General features: G+C 44.0%; 1 protein-coding gene across 1 annotated transcript in view; it reads left to right on the top strand.

The window, feature by feature from the left end:
* Positions 1-20586: 20586 nt before the first annotated feature.
* The window catches only part of TMX3 (thioredoxin related transmembrane protein 3), a 34181-nt gene continuing 29415 nt past the window's right edge, over positions 20587-25352 (top strand). The window contains exons 1-2 of the mRNA XM_054985364.1: positions 20587-20665; positions 22377-22431. Coding sequence (XP_054841339.1) covers positions 20620-20665; positions 22377-22431 — 101 coding nt within the window. The 5' untranslated portion in view covers positions 20587-20619. The remainder of the gene's footprint in view (positions 20666-22376; positions 22432-25352) is intronic.

Raw genomic sequence — 25352 nt, forward strand, 5'->3', positions numbered from 1 at the left:
CTAGGTTGATGAATTTTGTTCCTAACTGCTGTGTCATAGTAGGCATTAATTGGTGACATCAATGGGGAAATTGGTGGGCTCAATCTATTTCTGCATTGAAACCATATTTTAAGCAGACCCTTACAATATGAGTCCCATCTTGTTTAAGAATAGGTTTACATGATTTCTTTATCCATAAATAAACAGGGCTTTTTTTCTGGGGAAAAAGGTGGGGTAACTGTCACCTGGGGTAACTCCCAGGAGGAAGTGCTATCCCTGTCAGTATATGTGTGTCTGCACAGTGCTCCAAGGACTGCGCTGTGTAGTTTGGGAAGTGATAGCATCACACAGGCCATGGCTGCCTGGGAGAGCTCCCATGCTCCACAGAGGTCCAATTTGGCCCAGATGAGGCCAAACTTGGCCCATATCGGGCCTGAATCGGCCCTGAATGGGCCCCTGTGGTGCAGGCGTACACTCCCCCACCTGGCAGTGGCCCGATCCTGGCTGTTTCAAGCCCAATCCTGGCTGTTCAGGGCCCAAATTGAGCCAAAAGAGGCCCAAAATGGCCTGGATTGGGCCTAAATCAGCCTGTAATGGGCTGCTGCCACAAGGGAGAGCACTCGCCCGCTGGTCAGCGGCCCAATCCTGGCTGATTCAGGCCCGATCCTGGCCATTTTGGGCCTGAATAAGGCCCCAAAGGGGCCCAAAATGGCCACGATTGGGCCCAAAATGGCCAGGATCGGGCTGCTGCTAGGTTAGGGCGTGTTCCCTACCCCACTAGAAGCCCGGTAGTGGCCATTTCATGCTAGATCCTGGCCATTTTGGGCCCAAATAAGGGCCAGAATATCTTGGACCATTGCTGGGCAGGGGAGTGTTCCTTTGCCCAGCAGAGGGAGGATCCTGGCTGTTTTGAGCACAATCCTGGCCATTTTGGACCTGATCCTGGCTGTTATGGGGCCCATTTGGGCCCAAATGGGCAAAAGGGGCCTGAAACAGCCAAGATGGCACTAGAGGACAGGGTGTCTGCATTCCAACCATTGGTATGTGGCATCCCCCTGGGGGCGATTCTCTCCCCATTGTTGTTCAATCTGTATATGTGCCCCCTCGCCCAACTGGCATGGAGTTTCAGACTGGGTTGCCACCAGTATGCTGATGACACCCAGTTGTATCTGTTGTTGGACAGCTGGCCTGGCTCGGCTCCAGAAGCCCTGATTGGAGTTTTGGATGCCGTGTCTGGTTGGGTGAAGCAAAGCAAACTGAAGTTAAATCACACGAAGACGGAGGTCTTGTTCTTAGGTCATGGGATGTTGGAGGGGGGGATCCAGCTTCCCCCCTTTGATGGTGCACCACTTGTGCCTGTTTCACTGGTCAGAAGTCTTGATGTGATGCTGGACTCTTCTTTATCAATGGAGGACCAGGTCGCAGCAGTTGCCCGGTCTGCTCTTTTCCATCTTCAGCAGGCCAGGCAGCTTGCTCCCTGTCTCTTGACCTGTGACCTGGAAACAGAGATCCATGCAACGGTCATTTCCAGATTGCATTACTGTAACTAACTCTACGCAGTGCTTCCCTTGAGTCTGACCCAGAAATTACAGCGGGTCCAGAATGCTGCTGCCCATGTCTTGATGGGTGTACCTTTCAGGACACATGTAACTCCAGTTCTGCAGCAGCTACACTGGCTTCCCGTGGAGTTCCAGATCAGGTTCAAGGTTTTGGTATTAACCTATAAAGCCCTACACGGATTGGGACCAGCATACCTGAGTGACCGTCTTTTCCCATATACTCCCCGGAGGGTGCTGAGATCAGCCAGTAAGTACCTACTGGTGGTCTCTGGCCCCAGGGAGGCTAGATTGGCCTCAAACAGGGCCAGGGTCTTTTCAGTCCTGGCCCTGACCTGGTGGAACTCCACCAAGTCAGGGTCCGGGTCCACCAAGATCTTGTTTCCTTCAGGCGGGCCTGTAAGATGGAGATGTTCCACCAGGCATATGGTTGAGGCTATTAGGGTTTCCACCAAATGAGCCTCTCTCTCGGTCTCTTCTATGTCTGTAGGGGGTATCGACCATCTACCCCCCATATATCAGCGACCACGCATGGTTAAGCTGCACCTCCACCTTCATCAGATGTTACATGGTTTTTATAGGGTGAGCAGGTGTTTTATTAGAAAGCTGCATTGATTGAGATTTTATCTTCTGTTGTAACCTGCCCTGAGCCTGCTTGTGGGGAGGGCGGGATGATGATGATGATGATGATGATGATATCAGGCCACTACCAGGCAGGAGAGGGTTCCCCTGCCTGCCAGTGGCCTGATCCTGGCTGTTTCGAGCCAAATTCTGGCCGTTTCGGGCCCTAAGTGGGCTCAAAGTAGCCAAAACGGTCCTGAAATGGCACTGATCAGGTCTGAATCAGCCTGCAGGCCTATGCCAGGTGGGGGAACCCTTCCCTGCCTGGCAACAGCCCAATCCTGGCCGTTTTGGGCCCAATCCGGGCTGTTTCGTGCCAGAAATGGGCCCAAAATGGCTGAAATGGGCAGAAATGGCCTGAATTGGGCCTGAATCGGCCTCAAATGGGCTGCTGCTGGGTGGAGGATCCCTCCCCGACCCAGCAGCAGCCAGATCCTGGCCATTTTAGGTCTGATCCTGGCCATTTCAGCCGTAAAATTGGTCCAAAATAGCCAAAATGGGCCCAAAATGGCCCAGATCAGGACCAAATTGGACTGTAATGGGCCTCGGCCTTATCCTGGATGTTTCAGGCCCGATTCTGGCCGCTTGGGGCCTAAAATTGCTGAAATTGTCCCAAAACGGCCTGCATATGGCCTGAAATGGCCTGTAATGGATTGCTGCTGGCCAGGGGAGCCCTTCCCCACTTGGCAATGGCTCAATCCTGGCTGGTTTTGGCCCAATCTGGGCCCAAAATGGCCTGGGCTTTTTAAAAATACCCATGTGGTGTGAGTAATTTTAGAGGTGCTGGAACGCTGTTCTGGGTTGTTATGGCTCAAAAAAAGCCCTGGTTTCAAAGATAGTTATCAGTTCTTAAAGTTTCTCTTCATAGACTCAGTCACACAGATATACACAAATTTTCTCTGTTAGGCTCACACAGTTTGCCTGCTTCAGATACCAATTTCTCACTCAAATACACATAGACTTTCACTCTCAGGCACTCAGGCACACACAGTTTGCCTGCTTTAGACAGAATGAATATTTTCTCACAGACACACACAGAGTTCAGGCTTCCACACAGGTTGCCTAACTGAACTAGAATGAGAATTTCCTCAGGCTTCCAAAAAGGTTGCCCAATTGAATTAGAGTGAGAATCCTTTCAGGCTTCCAGACATGTTGCCTGCCTTGCCTGGACTGAATCTCTTCTCTCCACTCAGTAACTACAGTTCACTCCACCCACTCTCAGTCATCAACCAGTCATCTCACAGACTCATCCACCTCTTTCATCCCCATTCTTCATCTGTACCACACCAAGCATTTAAAGACACACAAACTTAAAATCATTACACGCAGTTTTAGCCAACACCTGTTATTTCCATTTGTCAAGTTGTTAAAATACTATGAATCTTAAATTAAGCACCATATTGTACATTGCAAGAAAATCTGATGTGATAATACAAACTTTTAGAGAACCTCTGACATTTGGAAACACACTTCACCATCTACTCTTCAACAAGAAATTTTGATCTGCTGAATATAATCAATTATTTGGTTCTGTATACAGGTTGTAGACCGGGGTGGCCAAACTTGATTAATGCTAGAGCCACATAGAATAAACGTCAGATGTTTGAGAGCCGCAAGACATGATGCAGTGAAGTGACTTCAGATGAAAAGGTGGGTTTGAGTGAGTGTCCTGAAAGTGACATCACAGGAAAGGGTGGAGTTTTGGTGCAGTATGCTGGAAGTGGCATCATAAGAAGGGGTGGAGCTTGGGAAGAGCCATCACCTGACCTTTGACTTGGAAGTGACAAGCAAGTGATGTCATATCCTTGCTAGGCTTCACCCCCAAAGTCTCCAGGTATTTTGTGAGTCAGACTTGGCAACCCCAACATTTTTATTGAAAATATGAAAGACATGGAAAGAAAGGAGGAAAAAGGAAAAGGGAGGGAAAAACATGGAAAGAAAGAAGGAAAGGGAAGGAGGGAAAGATATGGAAAGAAAGGAGGAAAGGGAGGGAAGGGAGGGAGGGAAATAAACTAAACAACTAAAATGTATGGCCATGGCAATACTCAGAGACCACTGGGAGCTGCACAATATGTCTAGAAAAGCCACATGTGGCTCCCAAGCCACAGTTTGGCCACCCCTGTTGTAGACTAATAGACTGTATTGTTCTTCAATGTTGAGAACACAGAAAACATATTAACTAAATCAAAATCCAACATGAATGCTTGAACCTGTGTGTGTGTTATGTGCCGTCAAGTTGCCTCCAACCTATGGTGACCCTATGAATGAAAGTCCTCCAAAATGTCCTATCATTAAAAAACTTGCTCAGATCTTGCAAACTGGAGGATGTCGCTTCTTTTATTGAGTCAAATCCATCTCCTTTTGGGTCTTCCTCTTTTCCTACTGCCTTCTACTTTTCCTAGTGTTATTGACTTTTCCAAAGAATCTGGTCTTCTCATAATATGACCAAAGTACGATAGCCTCAGTTTTGTCATTTTAGCTTCTAGGGAGAATTCAGGCTTGATTTGATCTAGTACACACTTATTTGTCTTTTTTGCTGTCCGTGCTATCCACAGAACACCTCCAGAACCACTTTTCAAATGAATCAATTTTCTTACTGTCAGCTTTCTTCACTGTCCAACTTTCATATCCATACATCGTATCAGAATAAGATTGTTTCTGTTCTAGGCCTTGTCTGTATATACCCCCTTAAAGGAGGAACTGCCTATTGCAACACCCATTTGTGAAAATATACTACTTCTTAAATCAGGCTCACAAATAAAGCTGAAAATATTTAAATGGTGTGATATATAATTTCTGGCAACTATCTTATCTCCTGGCAGCAGGTCAAGTGCTCAAATGAAAATAATAATACTAATGGGAGAGCACACATGCTGAGATTTATCATGCCAAAATATTAAGTGCATCAGTTTTGCCAAACATGCTCTAGTGACTACAGATACTATTTTGCTTTCCAAAGAGAAATTAGATTAATGTCAGAGGTGGAACTTTTTGTGCTAAGAAATTTATTTGGTATCAACTCCATTCCATAGGCCAACCTCCATCAGAGTACTATCTAAACATAACTGACTCTTCCAAAACCCATGGACACCATTACAGAAACTCCCATTGATTTCAATTAGATTCACAGAACACTGACACCAGAAATGAAGTCAAAAGAATATTTACTTGAAAGTCACACTGATTAATTATGCCAGTAAAGGCTTTGTCGTTGTTGTTGTTGATTAATTCAAAGAAACTTTTCTTTAAAAAATCCTCTACAGAAATCCTTGGCTGACCCCAAGGCCATAAGTTATACTGACAACTGGAGTTGATTCAAAGAGCAACTTTAGAAACACTAGTGACATAGTGTTTTTCTTCACATCCACATCCCTGGTAACAACACTATAAGGTAAGGTCTCCCAAGCACCCTTCTCCCACTGAGCTCGGGGGAGCAAAGCCTCTGTCTGGCTGCCCTCGAGCTCAAATGCAACCGTGCAGGGAGGCCACAGCTCCGTGGTTCTGGAAGGCTCAGGAGGATGAAGGGCAGCAGTTCAGAGGAAGCCCGAAGTGGGACAGATTGGCTTAGGCTGATCTCTGGCCTGCAAGAGCTGCTTGTGGCTGTCAGTGGGATGATGTTCGGGGCTGCACATCAGGTGCACAAGCTGGTGCTTCCCCTTGCTCGCTGCTGCCAGTGCACTCACTACACTTCCAATCAAAATTTGTGGGAAACTGACAGGTGTCCTCCCTGTGTCATGCATCACTTCTAATTTGGCTCATAGTCTCAAGATGACAAGAGCTACCAAGTAGGTAACATGGCAGGAATTTTAAATTACACACACCGGCTGACACCAAACAAAATTCTACCACCTGCATAACAGGCAATGTTATGCATAGCACACAAGTTAAAAATAAACATTTAATGTTTTTATTTTTTTAAAAATGATGGTGAGAGTAATAACAAGAGAAGGAGAAAATGTGGCTTTCCTCCAAGCAGTTGAGGAAGCAGTTAGAAATTTGCCTGTTGCGAACTCTGTGGAATACAGGATATATGATGGATACAAAAATGCAAATATCTTTAAATTGGATTTACTTTATATTTGTTTGTAAATAGAAAATGTTACACATGGAGAAGTATGAAAGCATTTTGATTTTTGTCATGCTAATGACTGAATAGGACTATACCACTAATTCTCTACAGAATTTTTTAAAATTTACATAATTTATTTATTAAAACGTTTAACTTGTCTTCCTCCATGGTTCCAAATGGCTTACAATACATAATTTAAAACATCAAATAGCAATAAAACCCCAGTTCCCCCTAAACCTAATAAAATACTGACAGTTCACTCATATTTGTCATGGTAGGGCTGCCAGTGGTTCTTCCATAGAATTTCTAGTTCCTGCCCCCCAACCCTCCCACCAGTTGCTAGGCACAATCTGGCAACCCTAGCTCATAGACATCCCCCACCATAGTGCTTTCCCTAAGGAAATGATCCACTTGCAGGAGAAATACCAAAAATATTCATAAATGAGAAGCATATCGTAGCAAATTGCTATTTAAAAAATGATCATGTTTTTACACAGGTCACCCCCACACACCTTCTATCCCAAGTTTAACTTGAGGGAACCTAGCAACCTTGCTTTAAGAGGAAGATGATTGTTTAGTGCCATGGCCTGGAGCAGCCCACACTGGTTTAAGGTTCCCTTATATAGTCTTTTTAGTATTTATGAAAGCTGTGGAGCAGACTGCACTTAAAAGGCTCTAGTGTAATTCTAAAAGGTTCGGAAACCTGAAGAAAAACTTAACCACTTTGACAGTCAAAGTAGTCAATTTTGTATGAAATTGTAAGATTGGTCTATTATGCGTATAGGAAGTTAATTTAGTGATTGATGCACATTCATACAGTTTGCTCATCTATTCAGTCACATCTGGACAAGATTCTGCCTTCCATTTTGTTGCATATACCACTCTCACCGCCATCATCATATATTTAAAAAGTTCGCAGTGTACTTTTTAATATTACTAGGTAAGATATTTATGAACATATTTTTAGGATTCAGCACAAAGCAAAACCGTAATATCTATTGCATCTCTTCATAATTTTTTATCAAATATCTTCTTGCTTTCTTACATGTCCACCACACATGATAGAACATTGCATCCATATATTTCCAACACTTTCCACTGTAGTACTTTCTGGTTCTTGCAATGTCCTTGGAGGTGATCATACCATCTTAAAAACATTTTGTACCAATTCTCTCTTAACATTCTACATTCAATAGAGAGATTGGCCTATATGATTGCAATATTAATGGATCGTTTTCTTCTTTATATATTAAGGTTATATTCTCCTCTTGCCACATTGGTGATATATTCTTCTTATCTTGTATCTCATAATTTACTTTTTGCAAGGATATTGCTAATATTTCTTCAAAACATTTATAATAAGTTGCCAACCTCCATCTTTGAGGGGTTCAAGTTCAGATATATGATCTAATGTGAATTTGTGGGTGTTCTATTTTTAAAAAACTATAAGATCTGTCAGGATCCATGCCTTTGAACTGTGGCTTCCTAAGAAAGTGGTGAATGCATGGTTTTTTGTGTTTTTTTTGTGGATATTATATGTGATTGTATGGTGTATTTGGGGTGACCATATGAACAAATCCAGGGGACCCATGAGGACCTCTGCTTTAGAAGCATATTTTTGTGCTTTGGCAATGTCATGAAGCAGTGAGTGCCTAATTTTTTGGGTGCAATGTGTGACAATGAACATGATATGGGACTGTATGGTGAGTTTGGGGTGACCCCATGTAAAAATCCAGAGGATCCATGAGGATCCCTGCTTTTGAAACACGTGTTTGTGCCATGGCGGTTCCACGAAGCAGTGGGTGCATGATTTTTTGGGGTACAGTCTTTGGCAATGGAAATGATATGGATCTGTATGGTGTGTTTTGAGTGTCCTCATGTAAAAATCCAGTGGATCCGTGAGGATCCTTACATTTGAACCACATTTTTGCTCTGTTGTAGTATCATGAACCAGTGGGAGCATGATTTTTAGGGTGCAATATGAGACAGTGGACATGATATGGGAGTGTATGTGACTTTTTGGGTGACCCCATGTAAAAATCTACAGTATCCATGAGGATATGTGCTTTCGAAACAAGTTTTTTTGTGGTAGCAGTGCCATGAAATGATTTTTTGGAAGCACACTGTGGCAATGGACATGACATGGATCTGTATGGTGAGTTTTGGGTGACCCCATGTACAAATCTGGAGGATCTGTGAGAATCCACACTTTTGAAGCAAGTTTTCGCACTGTGGCGATGCCGCGAAGCAGTGAGCATGATTTCTTGGGTGCAGTCTTTAGCAAAGAACATACGGGGCTGTATGGTGAATTTTGGGTGACCGCTAGGGATCCCCGACCCCGGTGGGGGTGGGGTATCCCCCACCCCAGCTCCCCACCCCGCCCCCATTTACCTAACCTGCAGAGAGGTGCGCGCCCTGTGGCACTGCACGCTCCCATGTGCAGCAGCCACCAGGATCAGGACCGTTTTGGCATGGATCGGGGCTGCTGCAGAGCACGGGAGTGCTCCTGCGCTCCGGAGTGGCTGAAAACAGGCCCGATCCGTGGCAAATCCGTGCCGATCCGTGGCAATGGACTCGTTTGCGGGCGCTGCTGAGTGCAGAGCTCCTGCGCTCCGCAGAGCCCCAAAACAGGCCCGTTTGGATGCGAATCGGGCTCCTTTTCAGGCGCTGTGGAGTGCAGGAGCGCTTCTCCACAGCGCCTGAAAACAGGCCTGATCTACATTGAAACAAGCCCGTTTTGAGGCACTGCAGAGCGCAGGAGCTCTCCTACACTCCTCAGCACCTCAAAACGGGCCTGATCAGCTGCAGAATGGGCCCGTTTTGAGGTGTTGTGGAGCACAGAAGCACTCCTGCGTGCTGTAACGCCTCAAAAATAGGCCCGTTTCAGCATGGATCAGGCCCATTTTGAGCCCCTGTGGAGCCTGGTCGTGCTCCCAGGGGCTGCACGATGACATCACTTCTGAAGTGATGTCATCGCGCCTGTGGGGGCGTGCACACGTGCTTCGTGTGTGTGCACCCTCTCTCCCCCAAGGTAAGTGCCAGGCCCCTATTTCCTGCCCGGAGGTTGAGGGGACCTGGCAACCCTAGTGACCTCATATAAAAATCTAAAGGCTTCATGAGGATCCCTGCTCCTGTACTGTGTTTTTGTGACATGGTGGTGCCACAAAGAGGTCCGTGTATGATTCTTTTGGTGGAATCTGTAGGAATGGACATGATCTGGGAATGTAAGTTGAGTTTTGAGAGACCCCATATAAAAATCTGGAGGATCCATGAGTATCTGTGCTTTTGCATCTTGTTTTTGTGCCATGGGGATGCCACGAAGTAGTTGCAATTTTTTGGTTGCAATTTGTGGTCATGATTTGGGACTGTAAGGTGAGTTTTGGGTGACCCATTTAAAAATCTGGAAGATCCATGAAGATCCATGCTTTTGTACCTTGTTTTTGCGCTGTGGTGGTTCCACAAAGAAGTAGGTGCATGATGTTTTTGGTAGAATCTGTGGCAATTGACATGATATGGAAATGTATGTTGAGTTTTGGGTGACCCCATGTAAAAATCTGGAGGATGCATGAGAATTCCTTCCTTTGAAGTACATTTTTGCACCGTGGCAGTACCATGAAGCAAAGGGTGCATGATTTTTTTCAATGCAATCATTGGCAATGGATATGGTATGGGACTGTATGGTGAGTCTTGGATGACCAGATGAAAAAATCCTGAGGTTCCATGAACTATGTTTTTGAACTATGTTTTTGTGGTGTTGCAGCATGATGAAGTGGGGAGATGTTACTGCCTATAGAGTAAGACATGGTCTAAAACATGATGGTCTTTTAATTTTGTTGCAAAGTAAAAATATTATGAATTCATGAGGATCCATGCCTCGGACTTACTTTTTTTTTTGCTGTGCCAGCGCCACCAAGTGGTGCATGGGTGATTTTTGTGGTTCAGTCTTTGTCTATGGTCATGGCATGATACGGGAGTGTATGAGTTTTGGGCAACCTGATGTAAAAATCCATAGGATCCATTGAGGATCTGTGCTTTCCAACCACGTTTTTGTAGCATGGTGTGGGAATTTAGCAAGTGTTTTCATTTCAGTCATGAAAGAGTTAAACTATTTGTGTCACCTACTTAATTAGTAAACAAACTTTGAATGTAACCATTAGATCTTCGAATAAGATTCCCGCCATAGAAAGGGGAGTCACTAAGCATAATGAAGTAAGATTAGGATTTTCTATTGGGCAGTTAGTTTATTGGGGGCAATTAATTGATGCTATGTACTGAAGTTTTATTGCTTTTTGTTCACTTCTTCTTCCACCACTTCCACTACTTCACTTCTTCTTGTCTCTACTCTAAGTCACTTATCTAGCAAGATGTAATCAGCTTAGCAATTTATTATTTTTTCCAAATGTAACCCTAATTTTTTTATCCTTTAGTAAAGTATTCTTACAGAGCTACGCTGGAGTGTGTGTTTGTGAATCTATTCTCATTACTTCCAATGCGCAATCTTTGCACAATCTTTGCTATATTTTCCTACACATGGCAGTGCCGTGAGGAGGGTGTGTGTGATTGTTTTGGTGCTGCCTTTAGAGTAAGACATGATCTACAATATGACTGTTTTTATTTTGTTTCAAAGTGTCTTGGATTTACTTTTTTTGCTGTGGTGGTGCCACATGTTTGTGGATTTATGTTTCAGTCTGTGGACCGGGATATGATATATGATTTTATGCTACATTTGTGGATGTCCTAATTAAAAAAAACTTTAGGATCCGTGAGGATCCCAGTTTTACTTTATTCTCAAGAAATCGAAGGGCCTGGGGAAAGGGGATGTACTAAAACGAATGACTGGATTGCCCATTGAAAATAATGGGAGAGGCTTGAATGCCCATTGGAAATAATGGGAACCTGGAATGCCTATTGACTTGCATGGGCTCCACTGAAACACATTAGAGCAAAAAAAGAGGTGCAATGAAAACGTGGAATGGATTTTGAAGGCAAGTCTCTGGGCCCAGATAGACTGTTCTGGGACTGGATTGACAGGCCCCTGAGTGCAATGACAGCCCCTAGGTGTGACAGAAGGGCTCTGGGACTGGAAAAACAGGCCCCTGACTGGAATGACGAACCCTCGGTGTGACAGAAGGGCTCTGAGACTGGAATGACAGGCCCCTGACTGGAATGACGGCCCCTGGGTGTGAGAGGAGGGCTCAGGGACTGGAATGACAGGCCCCTGACTGGAATGACAGCCCCTGGGTGCGCCAGAAGGGATCTGGGACTGGAATGACAGGCCCCTGACTGGAATGACGGCCCCTGGGTGTGGCAGAAGGGTTCGGGGACTGGAATGACTGGCCCCTGACTGGAATGACGGTCCCTGGGTGCACCAGAAGGGATCTGGGACTGGAATGAAAGGCCCCTGACTGGAATGACAGTCCCTGGGTGTGCCAGAAGGGCTCGGGGACTGGAATGACAGGCCCCTGACTGGAATGACGGCCCCTGGGTGTGCCAGAAGGGCTCAGGGACTGGAATGACAGGCCCCTGACTGGAATGACGGCCCCTGGGTGTGCCAGAAGGGCTCTGGGACTGGAATAGCAGGCCCCTGAATGCAATGACGGCCCCTAGGTGTGACAGAAGGGCTCGGGGACTGAAATGACAGGCCCCTGACTGGAATGACGGCCCCTGGGTATGCCAGAAGGGCTCAGGGACTGGAATGACAGGCCCTTGGGTGTGCCAGAAGGGCTCGGGGACTGGAATGACGGCCTTTGGGTGTGCCAGAAGGGCTTTTGGACTGGAATGACAGGCGCCTGACTGGAATGATGGCTCCTGGGTGTGACAGAAGGGCTCGGGGACTGGAATGACAGGCCCCTGACTGGAATGATGGCTCCTGGGTGTGACAGAAGGGCTTGGGGACTGGAATGACAGGCCCCTGACTGGAATAGCGGCCCCTGGGTGTGAGAGATGTGGTCTTGCAGTGGAATTTCAGTCCCATGAATGCAGTGAAAGCCCCTGGTGTGGCGGAAGCTTTCTGGGAGCTAAATTAGTCATCCTTTAATGGACTGATACTCTCTAAAAATTGTAGAATTGTTGTGGCTGGAATGACATGCCCATGAGTGGAATAATGGTCTCTTATATAGTAGTCTGCAACTGGAGTTACCAAGACTGAAATCAAACACTTAACATTTTAATTTATATTTCAGGGAGTTGTTTAGCCATCATCATTTCAGATCCTCCTGTATCTTTATCCTTCCTCTCGCCTGGTCAGTTTCATCACAATTTCATGAAGTCTGTATCAGCCACCTCTTCTATTTTCAGGCATAAATCCTTCTGTTCTCTCCCTTCCTGTACCTACAGCCTATTCCACAGCTATCCAGACTTCCATGTCCCCCTCAAGTGTCACACCCCGCTCAAATTCCTTGCTCAATTTAGCTCATTCTGTTGACCACTGGCCCAGAGCACGCCTCCATAGTCTCTCTGTGAAAAAACCCATTTCATAACCTTAGGTTAACAGTTGACAAACTCATGGTTTTATCTTGTTGCATGCTCTTGCTGTTTTATCTATTTACTTAGTTTGTTATTATCCACTTTTGGTCAGGTTGCAGTGATAATGGATTATAAATCCAACAGGAAAAAAAGGGGGTCCCCAAAACTGCGACCCTTTGGAGCCTGCAGGCATGTTTGTGATTCTGACACACCATGGTGGGTGCAGACACAAAATGACTGCTGCAGCAGGTGTGTGAGCAAGGAAAGACTGGGTGCAGTGTTCCTTTGGTCACATGATGAAGATCCCTGTAATGAGGTGTCAGCTGATGCCAAAGGACTATTTTTCAAAATCTGCTCAGCGCAGCAGTATACTTGCTAAACAGGTGCCACATATTCCCTACCTTTCTCAAAAAACTTGCTGGGCACCAGGAAAACTGTGGCCTAATCTGCACTGCACACTTGGTAGGCTACACTGAGCATTCACATCGATTGACGCCAAAATGGCTTCGGGTCCCATTGTTCGACCCAGCACAACCTCTAGGCAATTTGGTGTCTGCTGATGCATTTACATGTGTCTGTTTGGAGCAGAATTTTGTGGATGCTGGAGCTGACATCAATATTTATTTATGCAAATTTAACAGGTATTGCAAGATTGCCATGTTGGAGCCCCTCCTCTCACCAAATTTGCAGATTAGACTGATCTGTGGCTACTGAAGAGGCAATTTGTGGCGGCATTCTGGATAAAGACATGTACCTTTTAAGCTTGTTCTACTTTCAGTCGGTTTTTTTTAGCAAAACTGGGAGAGGATTAACAGTGCTGGTGCTTCATTCCATCCCGGTAGCTCCCTGCCGCTGTGCATCAGGATGGGAGGGGCAGAAAACGAAGCGGCAGTTTCAACCTTTCCCGGCTTTTAAAGCCCATAGGAATGAACACAATCATTAGGACTAATTCCTGGCTTGGAAAAAGCCAGAAACGAGTCCGCAATTTGTTTTACTGATAATGATGGTGGTACAGGAGTACAGAGAGCCTTGGCGGGTGGTTACGGTTACCAGCAGACATACCAATCAGCTACAAGGGAAAGGGCAAGGGAGCAGTGAGAAGCAGAGGGGGAGTATTTGATTCTTCATGGATGTGATACGTTATAGCGATGACTGGGCAGTGGATTCCAACCCACCCGGCCTGAATATACACAGAGGGAAAAACAGGGAAAAGACAGACTAAAAATGTTTCTGCCTCCCATGACTCCATTTCATATGTGGCACTCTGGAGAACATGGTAAAAATAATAGATTCTGAAACACTGTTAAATGACTGTGCGGAAAACACCCACCTTGGGAACCCCTGCCTTAGAAGATGTGTTCTGTAATGTTTGCGGACTCAGTATCTCATCTCTTTTTAGCACATCACGCCATTTACCCATCTAGATGTAACTATTGGTCTAGGGAAGCAAACTTTCACACATTCTTAAGTCAGGAAGAAAATTTTTAAAAACCTTTAAACAATTAATACGATACAACTATGTTTTTCTTTCACTAAACTCGTAAGTGGCACCATGCAGAAACTTCAAACAAACAATGTCTTTGAAAACAGTAAACAGTCCAACTAGTCTGATTCCACCAACTCCTTTTTTACTATCCTTCCATTTCGAGGCAACTGCAGCCCAGGCTTCTTCCTGAGGAATCGCAGCCCTGGAAAAATAATAAGATCCCAGTAACACCAAACGGAAAAACTTTGTGGGCATAAAACATATGATTACCTTGTTGAAGGTGATAAGAGCATATTAAGTTTTATTCAGCCACCCAGCAACCAGCCTCATCCTCATCTGCCTGGCTCTAGCTACTGACTCCCCTCCGCTGGGCGTCGGATGCTCCAGATTGCCTCTCAAATTCTACACCCCTCACAACTGAAGCTGATGCTGATGAGTGCTTCTGTTAGTTGAACCCAGGGTTGGAAACTGAGAACAAAAGGTGTTTGTTCCTGTTGTAATCTGTCCCAGGTCTGGGGGCCTGCTTGACCTTGAGAAGTCCATGAATTACACAGCCTGTTTTCCTGGCTACAGAAATAGAGGGCAGTTAGGAGAAAGGGGGAGAAATTTGCAGGGGCCTTCAGGGAACCTATATCTGCTTGATACTTGTCTGTCACTGCAAGTCCTAGCTAGTATGGCATAAGAGTATGACACTGGCATCTTATCAATAAAGGACTTTTACTCATGAAGTGAAGTCACCCGAGAGTTGCCTGGCATCCTTAGACTGGGCTACATCGATCACCTCCCACAGGTTATATAGATATGAATTGTGACCGCCAAAGGCTTGGCTATATTTCAGGAACAAGCGAACAGTTCTTTGCATCCAGCTTGCCTTTTGACACTCCGACCCCCCACCTCTCAAAACAATCTCCTGCTCTCTATTCATTATGACAATAACAAGATGCAATCAGAATTAAAAATTTGATCATACCGTTGTAACTGTTGAACAAGACTTGTTTGATATTATGTGTAGTGCACACACCACTTGCAGACGAAGTACGTTGGCAGTTTGATTGTAGCTGGAGGAAGGCCAGCTGCATATACCATCATTTGCAGCTGCAGCAGAACACCATGGCAGCATGGCAATAATCAATCTTGGCAAGCTGACCATCTGCTGGATTCTTTATTGACTAATGACAGAAGATACCGTAGCAGAGGTTGTTCCTGTACACATGCTTTGGTAGGCATTGCAAGAAGTTGCTGGTGTAAGCTCTGGTAGGAACCCGGGAACTGTTTTTGTCCTGTGTTACTCCTGCACTTGCAGTTCTTGTGCAAACCAATGTTTATTCCTATCCAGTTTCTGACATTCTCACTTTGTAGGCTACCGTACTCTTCTCCAGAAATAACGCTAAATGCATTTAATGTTGTGTAGACTCCACAGTCAAAAGTATTGTTCTGTTGAGCTGTGTCTACACATAACATTATTTTCCACTCTGCGTGCCTTAAAGAAACACATGCTATTTGATGACATGCTGCAGCAGTTGACAACAAAATGTTTCCATGCTGCTGTGATCGATCCTGATCTTTTGTTGAATCAACTATTATAATTTTTCTTGACTTGAAGACTATAATGCCCAATACCCAATGAAGTCCGGTGGAGTATAAATCAGTATTGAAGGGAAGGAGTAAAATGTCCTTGTTGAAAGCCATTGTGCGATCTAGAAATGGATAGAAAACATGGGGTTTGCCCAGAGCCACACAATTGTATATATATCTTGGACAGAGTAAAATCTTTTCATTCAGAATTCTTTGGCATATGAAACTAGAAATGGCTTCCTCTATGGCCTCATCACAGAGCCATGCCCCAGGCTTCAGTGACTCTCTGATATTGGTCGGTATGCTGTTAATCAATTTTCTGTCCATTTCTGTGGCTGTTTTATTCCAAGGATCCTCCAGCCGCTCGCCTTGCTCAAAATTCCCTTGTGCTTTTGGAGTGGAATGTGATGGCAATGCATCTTGTAAAGTGGAACCTGGAGTCTGTGTTTTCTCAATTTCTGAAATATTCAGTATATTATTATTCTGAGCACTGGCAAATGCAACAATTTTATCTTGTGATGAACCCAGCACAGAATCAGCTGCTGGTACAATGCTATAGTCATAGTCCCCCACTCTTGCCTTTTTTCTTCCAGATCTTTGAGATTTGCCCTTCTTTTTAAAAGAAGCTTGGACAGAGAATAAGTTTGTTGTCAGTTTTCTCTACATAGCCAATTGACATTTCAGCTGCAATAATATGGTAACAGAACCCAGTACTGGCACAGGAACAAACAGCAGGTTCTGGAAGGAGTTTCACAGCCTGCACTTTGCAGCTATTGACTTCTCTGACAGTAAAGGTAGCACTCTGTGGGCAGAGGGCAACTCCTCCAGAGTCTATACAAAGTCGGGCCAGTGAAGTTTGACTTTTTCTGTAACCCTCAGCCTTCTCCACACCTGTCTTTGGAGGTGGGTCACTTGATTTTATCTTGTCAATAATTGCTTCTAGATCATAGAAAGGTGGAAACTGTGACTTTCCTGATGTCTTTTGCAAGTGGGAAAACTGTTCCTTGAGTGAATAATTTCCAAGACCGCAATATGCCCGTTCAAACTCATAAAGAAAAAAGTTTGCATATAAAACATTGCTAGCAGCAAGCAATCTGCAGACATTTCCTTCCAATCCAGTTCATTCTTAATAACCCTGTTCATGCTCTCACTAATGTTATTGGTTGCCATTACATCATTTTTGAAGGCTGCAAAATCTCGAGGAAAAACCTGGCTGCATGTTTTGGTATGCTGTCCTTCAGTTCTTTATCGAAGAACTCTTTGAAAGGTTGGCTCCACAAAATGCTGTACTGTTCGTACTTTCTTCCAGAGATTCTGAATTCAAAAGGAGTGCAATGTGGTCTCTTAGCACCTTAAGATCTTTACTATTTCCTCCATGCTTTCTAACCCAGGTGCCGACGTCTCTCATAATATGATTTCTGCAATAAACATTTGGAATTTGTGGGAACTTCATTTGCAAAGGCTGTACAATACCTCTTTCTCTATCTGTCACAAATGGTATGTTCTTCATTTTATCTATACCCATTTTTGTCAGAATTTCAGACAGGAAATCTTGATGGTATGACATGAATTTCTTCTTATGAAGCAGGAAAGCCAAAGGGAACACTGGATCACCTTTCAATGTGACATTTCTTATCACAATTGGAGACAAATAGAAATCCCCAAGTTTAAAGGTAGTGTCATATGAGACAAGCTGGGGCAAGCTATCATCTTCACTTGATAAGGAAAGAAGAGCACATGCCTGTCGCATGAGATCTGGATGGCCAAATGAGATGGTGAGGTCAGGCAGCATCATAAATCTGGTAACAAATGAGTCAAGATGCGCAGAGAGTTCCACAATATTGAACACCTCATCATTGCTGATGCGTTTTCTCTGTTTATGCCTATATGACAAATTTTGCACTTGCTTGAGATTTGCTGGACGATCAACAGGCATATACTGGACAGAAAAATCCTGAGATTTCTTGTTTTGTAAATGTTTGTATACCTTTACTGGCTCTTTATGCAGGTCAAGCATACTTTCCACCTCTGCAAAGACCTGTTTCATGGTACCCAAAAAAGTTTTGCTTGATGATTTCCGATTACCATGACATGAAGGTCTGTACAGGCTTTCATCACCAAGATAATGGATGACGTACTGTGGCCTAGTATTTTTTTTGCTCTCTCAAGCTATATACGTTTCTTGAAATCAGCCAATGAGTCTTTCCTTGACCCATTGGTGTCTTTCAGGTAATAATACCTTTTTAGTACGCAAGGTGGGTATTTGCATCCACGATGGAAGTTTGACCCTTTAGAGATCCACCTGTACTGGTCAAAGCAGAAATCCAGCTGTTGTTTCAATTCAGGGAAACTAGGACAATACACATAAACCTCACCTCCCTTCGGTAGGACAGGTGGCAATGTGCATGTTCTGTCTTCATCAAGAACTTCTTTTTGCAAAATCAGAAGCACTTCATCCATACTAAGTTGGGTCCTCTGATGAGTAATGTATGGCTTGCATTCAACATGCACACCCCTGCATTTCTGGGTGGCCATTTCAGCAGGACAGAAGTGCAGCAAATGCTGGGCACCAATCTTTACTATGACAGACTATCCAATAGATGACCCAGAACCTTTAAGCAGGCCTCAGAGAGAGTTTTCTTTCAGTTTCACTTTCCCTAATTGGTTTAGCCCATAGGGGGAGAAGTGAATGTGGAAACTTTGGCCTACTGCTGTGGTAGTTCGGCAGGTCTTCTGATTTAACATTTTCTTGAAATCATTTTTATTTATTTTTCATAAACAAGCATCACATGGTTAAACTGTGAATGTAGGCAAAACCACAGATTAGTAATTTCCTGATAGCACAATATTGGTGATCAGTTCCTGTAAAACTTGATAGATTAATCACACTAGCAGTATAAAGATTGCTTCGTTTTCAAAAAGATACAAGAAGCCAGATTAAACAACTGAGTAAAACAGTTTGCAACAGTGCAACTCTTTGTAGGGCTCATGAAATTGTGACTGTCTCTCTTTAATTAGTAGTCCCATAAAAATGAATTTTCCACGTTCTTACAAAAACCCTAAAAAAAGGAAATCTATATCTAAATCAAAACATATAAAATAAGTTAAAACTTCACCTCCTACCCACTACCCACTGAAAAGGCAATACAATATTGATAACGATATGTTTATACCCTCTTCCCCTTTGGACCCCACAAAAACTTTGAACTCCAATTAACAAGCAAGCAATTTTCATACCAAATGCTAAATCAAAAAAACATGATATATGTACAGCCTCTGAGAGACCCTGTGGAAAGTGACCTCATTTGGGCCTGTTGAACAAAAGTGCAACATCAAGGGCCAGTCATTATTGGGAGCAAGAGAAAATGCCCCCCCCCCCCACCAAACCTCAATACTGCCGGGTAGCACAAACTGCTAGTGACATATTAAACTGTTTTTTCGAAGTTTGGATTGGTCCCCCCTTCCCCACTTATATGGCTTTCAAGGAAATGGGGGAAAACCGTAATTTCTTGACTCTGGAATGTGTTCCATTTTGTTGCTGTTGTTTCTTACTGGAATATTGGTGCCTTTATGAGGAGTAGGTGGCTGAACAAGTTAATTTTTTTGTGCAGATTTTGATAGGTCAGTGGAGGTAATGTTGAGTTTATGCAGTAAAGCTTGTCCTGATTCGATACAGTACCATTCGGTAAATATTTTCAAGTTTAAAGACATAGCATTAGCAAGGATCCAAGACATAGTCTGTCACACCCAGGGGCCTGTCATTCCAGTCCCAGAGCCCCTCTGACACACCCAGGGGGCGTCATTCCAGTCAGGGGCTTGTCATTTCAGTCCCCGAGCCCTTCTGGCACACCCAGGGGCCGTCATTGCATTCAAGGGCCTGTCATTCCAGTCCCAGAGCCCCTCTGGCACACGCAGGGGGCGTCATTCCAGTCAGAGGCCTGTCATTCCAGTCCCAGAGCCCCTCTGGCACACCCAGGGGCAGTCATTCCAGTCAGGGGCCTGTCATTCCAGTCCCAGAGCCCCTCTGGCACACCCAGGGGGCGTCATTCCAGTCAGGGGCCTGTCATTCCAGTCCCAGAGCCCCTCTGGCACACCCAGGGGGCGTCATTCCAGTCAGGGGCCTGTCATTCCAGTCCCAGAGCCCTTCTGGCACACCCAGGGGCCTTTCATTCCAGTCCCAGAGCCCTTCTGTCACACCTAGGGGCTGTCATTGCACTCAGGGGCCTGTCAATGGGAAATCCTGTCATTCGTTTTAATACATCCCTAGGAAAGACTCCGTCTGTCTCTTTCGTGTCTCATAGATGAGCCAATCCGGGCTGCCCCTTATTTGGCCTTACCCTGCCTGCTATTTTGGCCAGCCACCTGCTGCCCCTTTTGGGCAGGTGCTTGTTGTTTCCTTCTTCAGCGGGACAGGGCTGGGGGCAGTCCCTTCCCAGGACCATTTCTCCCTCTCCTCTCTCCCAGAGGACCCAAACGGGGTTTCCTGCCCGTTGCTCGGCCTACTCTTCCCTGCAACCTTGGCCAGCCATTTGCTGCCCCTTTGGGCAGGCGCTAGCTCCCTCCTTCTTTTGGGTTGACGGCAGGGCAGGCAGGGGGCATGCCACTTTTCAGGACCGTTTCTTCCCCTCCTCCGCCGTCCGTCTGTCCGTTTGCAACGAACCTAAGGAGGGGATTGGCAAAGTAACCAGCTACCTCTTTGCTGTCTCCAAGCTAATCCAAGAGGCGATTCCTACCCGTTGCTTAGCAACCACTCCTCCTGTCCTGACTGGCCAGAGCGCCTGCGCGGTCGGGTGGTGGTGGGGAGTGGGGGCGGGGTGCTGCTTCCCCTTCCGGAAGGCGGCTGGCTGGCTGCGCCGGTTCCTGTCAGCATGGTGGCCAGGAAGCGAGAGCGGCGTAGCCTTTTGTGGGCAACAGGTATCGGGGCGAGGGGGACCTGTCGCTAGTGTGCTGCAGAAGGGGAAGGGGCATGAGAGCAGGGCTGCTAGGCGGTCGTGGATGGCCAAGGCTGGCTTCCGGCGTGGTTCCGGGTTGGTCTTATAGCCTCTCTGCCTTGTAGCTTTTTAGCCAGCTCTGCCCTTCCTTGGATTTCTCCCTGTTGCAGCTGTTCCCTGTTCCGTAGATGTCTTCCTGTTGCGCCTTCTTTGGTGTGGGGACAGGGTTGGGGGGTATTCCGTTTTCAGGACCTTCGTGGCTGGAGCGGGGAGGTCTCTGCTTGCGGCAGTTGCAAACAGCCGCAGCTAGCGAGGAAGCAGGTGTGAAGTGCAGCATTTCAAAGCACTATTTAATGAATTCCGAAAGTCACACGTAATTTCAGAGGTGAAACTGATAATGATGATAAACTCATCCACGTTAAGTGTTTTCAAGCTGCAGGGAGTGTACTTTTAGGTGTGCACGGACACCACTTAACAGATTCAGCATTGGTTATGAACTGGCAGTTCTTGCTCGTTATTTTCTTCTGTACTTTTGTTGTTGTCAATTCTTTAAAGTCTTTTAGGAGTCTTGTTACTATCAGTCTTAATTCCCCCTCTCCCGCCCTAATACATGGAGGTCATGAAACAGTGTGATTGTGAACCTCCATACACATATATGCATGTATGCAATACTGAATTGGACAATATGTTAATCTAGTTATAAGCCACTTCTTCTTGGTCTTCTCTGTATGTAAAAGCTACCATCTTGCAAGTCCATATCCAACACAGTGGCATGTGTTTCAGTTGTCATTATTATCCTGTTGTTACCCCTGCACATGCAGGGGTTTTCCCATCACCCAACCTGCAATATGGATTAGTAATATAGAGCCTATATTTTTTCAGAAAGTTTGGAATACAGAATTTTTACAAGAAAAAGAGCATACACGCACATACGTATATAAATATCAGAGTTCTAGAGAGATGACACACACAAATACACACATTATTTATCCAGTCCAGTTTTTTTATGCAACAAGCATAGGATGCCAACAAGATTTCCAACAACAAATTGCTTTACTGTGTTTCAGTGCTGAAAACTTGACCATCTTCATCATATCTTATACTTTTATTAACCATTGTTACTTGGGATAGCTTGAGATGTCCAGTGATATGCAAATGCTGTCAATGGGGTAGGATGGAGACCTATACAAATGCTGAAGTCCTAATTGTCCTTTTTTGCTCTTAAAACTTTTTTCATAAGTGAAAAGAGTGTTAAAAGTAACCAGGAACTTTCATCTTTAGAATGTGCAAGTTATTTTTTAAGTCCATCATAACAGCCATTTTTCAAATGATTTTTTGGGGGAATCAGAGGTGGCTGAGGAACATGAGGAGGAAATAACAGTGTGTGTACTATGACTGCAGGAAGTGAGCTTGAGGATAACAATGAGTGGGAACAAGGGCCAAAGTTTTTCTAGTAGAAATGGTCTCTCAGGAGAGCAATAATGTCTCTTCTGAAGTATAGAAAGGTGAAATTTATTTTTAGGTGCATTAGAAATCACTGCGTTGAAGAGAACATCTACTTAGTAGTATTATAAGGAAGCTAATTCTGGAGGTTGTGGGGAGGTCTGTAGAATGAACACTGTGTTTTGTTATGTCATGGACAAGATTCCCCCCCCCCTTTTTTTCTCTCCTGTTCTTCCCATTTTCCTGTGCAGTTGCTGCATTTATCCTAGCTGTAAATGCGTCTTTTGTAGAAGACTTAGATGACTCGTAAGTATACATCATTTTTGTTTTTAATCCTGGTGTAAATAAGTGTGTTCAACCTTTTCAGGCTTGTGTCCCACCTTTAATGCCTAGGCAGTGGCATGGTGCCCTGTGAGTTATAAATATATTACAAGAAGTCAAGTGCCAGAAAAAGGATAAGGCAGATTTGTGACCTCAGTAGTAGGGAACATATATGGAGCATTGGAGATTGGCTAGCTGTAAAGCAGGCCAGGTTGGGGAAGAAAAGAAAAAGAATCCAGTAAGACCTATAAGACTAACAAAATTTGTGGTAGGATATGAGCTTTTGTGAATCACAGCTCAGTTCTTCAGATAGTAAGAAGAGTAAGAAGGCAGGGGAGAACTTTTGTGGAGAAGGAATCTCTGAACCTTTCTGTGCTGAAAAGAATCTTCTTCAGCACTGAATAATCCTGCAGATCTTCTCTTTGTGCGTGCATGTGCGTGTGCGCATGTGCAGAGAGAAGCATGAGATGTGGCTCTCTTGCTCTCTATGCTTGTGTGGTAGCAGGAGGTTCTTCCAGAAACAATTTAAAATAGTTTTATAAGGACCTTTTGGCTCATTCTAGGTTGAAGATCATTGGTTTAAATACCTATTTGCATTAATTATCTAAAGGAGCTTTTTTGTAATTGGCTTTAATGAGAGGTGTTTTATGTGCAAGTGCACAGTAGTTTACTAAGGCTGGAGTCTGCAGAACCATTTCTGGGAGTTAGCCCCATAATGGACTTACTTCCAAGACCTGCTTAGGATTTCTCCTTAATACATCTGTGGGAGCAGAACTGGGCTGAGGTCCTGCTCACATACTTTACACGTTTTGGCATTTTGTGTAGTGATTGCTGAAAGTTTTAAGAGCCTTTATAGGAGATTCTACATACATAATTAATTTGAATTTTTTATGTAATCTTTGGCGGGGTGGGGGCTAAAAATAGTTTGATAATTCCTTTTGTCTCCTGTTTACACTTAGTGCCTTACCTCTGTCTCTTAAGTTCCTTAGTTTTTTCCTATTAGAAACAAAATAGTCTACAAGTTATTAAAATATTGGACTTCTTCATACTGTTGGTTAATCGTAAACAATAACATAGAAGCTTAAAGGCAATGAGTAGTACCCAGTCTCCTGCAAGTGGAAAGAATTTGCAGAAGCGTGTCTTTCCTGCCTTCCTCTTCCTGAGTAGCCCCATGCATCATTGGGAGTCTCACAAAGAAGAAAACTATGCTAACTTAGGCCTTGACAAACTTTCTTTGGACCTAGGAGCTAGCCCCGAAATTAAAGAGTCCAGACTCGTCCATACCAAATACGTGTTTTTCTCTGTCATATTAAGCAAGTTTAATGTTGCCTGTCTATTATCAATGAGATTCCTGACTGGCCTGGGGAAAAATGCCCTGCCCCTTTAATAGATTAATGAGATGTTATTTATCAGGTAAAGTATTTTTAACCTTCACAGCAAAAAACTTCAACACTCCCATTTCCACACAACAAACCTCTATTAAAGGGACAAGACATTTTTATCCACACCAATTGGCAACCCTATCAGGCCTTACTCTACAAGGTAAGACCGTTAGTTAGTTGTGAAGAGCAGGGCCTTTACTTTACTTGATCCAAGGCTCTGGAATGCTTCTTCCTCATCTTCTTTCAGATAGGGCGCAAAATGTTTTTTGTGTATGAGGATGTTTTTCTAAAAAACTTGAAAGCTTTTGTAATTCCTTAGTTCCCCTCTTCTACAGGAACTAAACTAATGTACATGTTATTGGAATGAACACACATTCTCATCAACTTACCCACTTTATTCAAATAGCTACATGAAGCATCACTGCTGAAGGTAATTAGTGTTTGGATAGAATTAAAGGATTTATTCTCTTTCATCTCAAAAATATACCATTTTTAAAATTATACCCCAGTACCAATAACAAATTAAGTTTCAGTTTGATGACTAAATACTACCTTCATTTGTTTTTCTGTTTTTAAAAATGTTTTTAGGGTCTTAAAATAACCAGAACTTTTAAAAGTTTTGTCTAGAGGAATAGTGGATAGAAGCTAACTTTTGATTTTCCAAAAGAAAGCTGCAGTTACTGGTTTCAGTATCCTGACTTTGCATGATGGACCTAGAGTGTTCAAATAAGCCCTGAATATGTTTCTTGGAAACGCTGCTATGTGAGTAGCAACACTGAGGGCAATTCCATGTGGGAGCAAACATGTAATACTCTTGTGCTTGAGGTGTCTGAACTTATTCCCTTATTAGTTAATCTCATAGGATATGACTGAAGCAGCAGTATAAAAGGCCTGCCTTCTGGTAAATAATAATAACTGTGCTTCTATACAGCTTTTCTAGACAGTTTAGTGCCCCACTCAGAGCAGTGAACAAAATCAGTGTTGTTATTATCCCCACGATACAGCTGAGGAGTTGGAACTGAGAGGAATGGCTCTCCTGCTGAGCTCATGGCACTAGTGGGATTTGAACTAGCAGAGTGCTGATTCATATCCCAGCCACTTAACCACTATGCTAGTGCTACATTAAACTGCAGAATTTAATATTAATATAAAAGCATCTAAAATATGCCTTGTTGCTCTGATTTGTTATTGTAATGAATTCAGCATACACATAACTTTATACTTCTAACAAAGATACTTTTGGATTATCAGCAGTTGGGGGGTCATCTTGTGTGTTAGGTATAGGCCATTATGTGTATATACAGCGTAGTGTGTATGTGTTGGGGATGGGCTGACCAGTTTCAATTCCCTTGTTGTTGTCACAAATTCATTTTTTACAGATTACATTTTACATACAGTTTATTTTTTTTAATTTTATATAATCATTTTATTTTATATAAGCCAAATCTAAGTATGTGTACATTAGCAATGTAGTATTTGTAGTTAACAAATGAATTGGGTCTTAGAATCAGTTAATACAATAGA

The sequence above is a fragment of the Eublepharis macularius genome, chromosome 7 (assembly GCF_028583425.1).
Source record: "Eublepharis macularius isolate TG4126 chromosome 7, MPM_Emac_v1.0, whole genome shotgun sequence".
NCBI classification, from domain to species: Eukaryota; Metazoa; Chordata; class Lepidosauria; order Squamata; family Eublepharidae; genus Eublepharis; species Eublepharis macularius.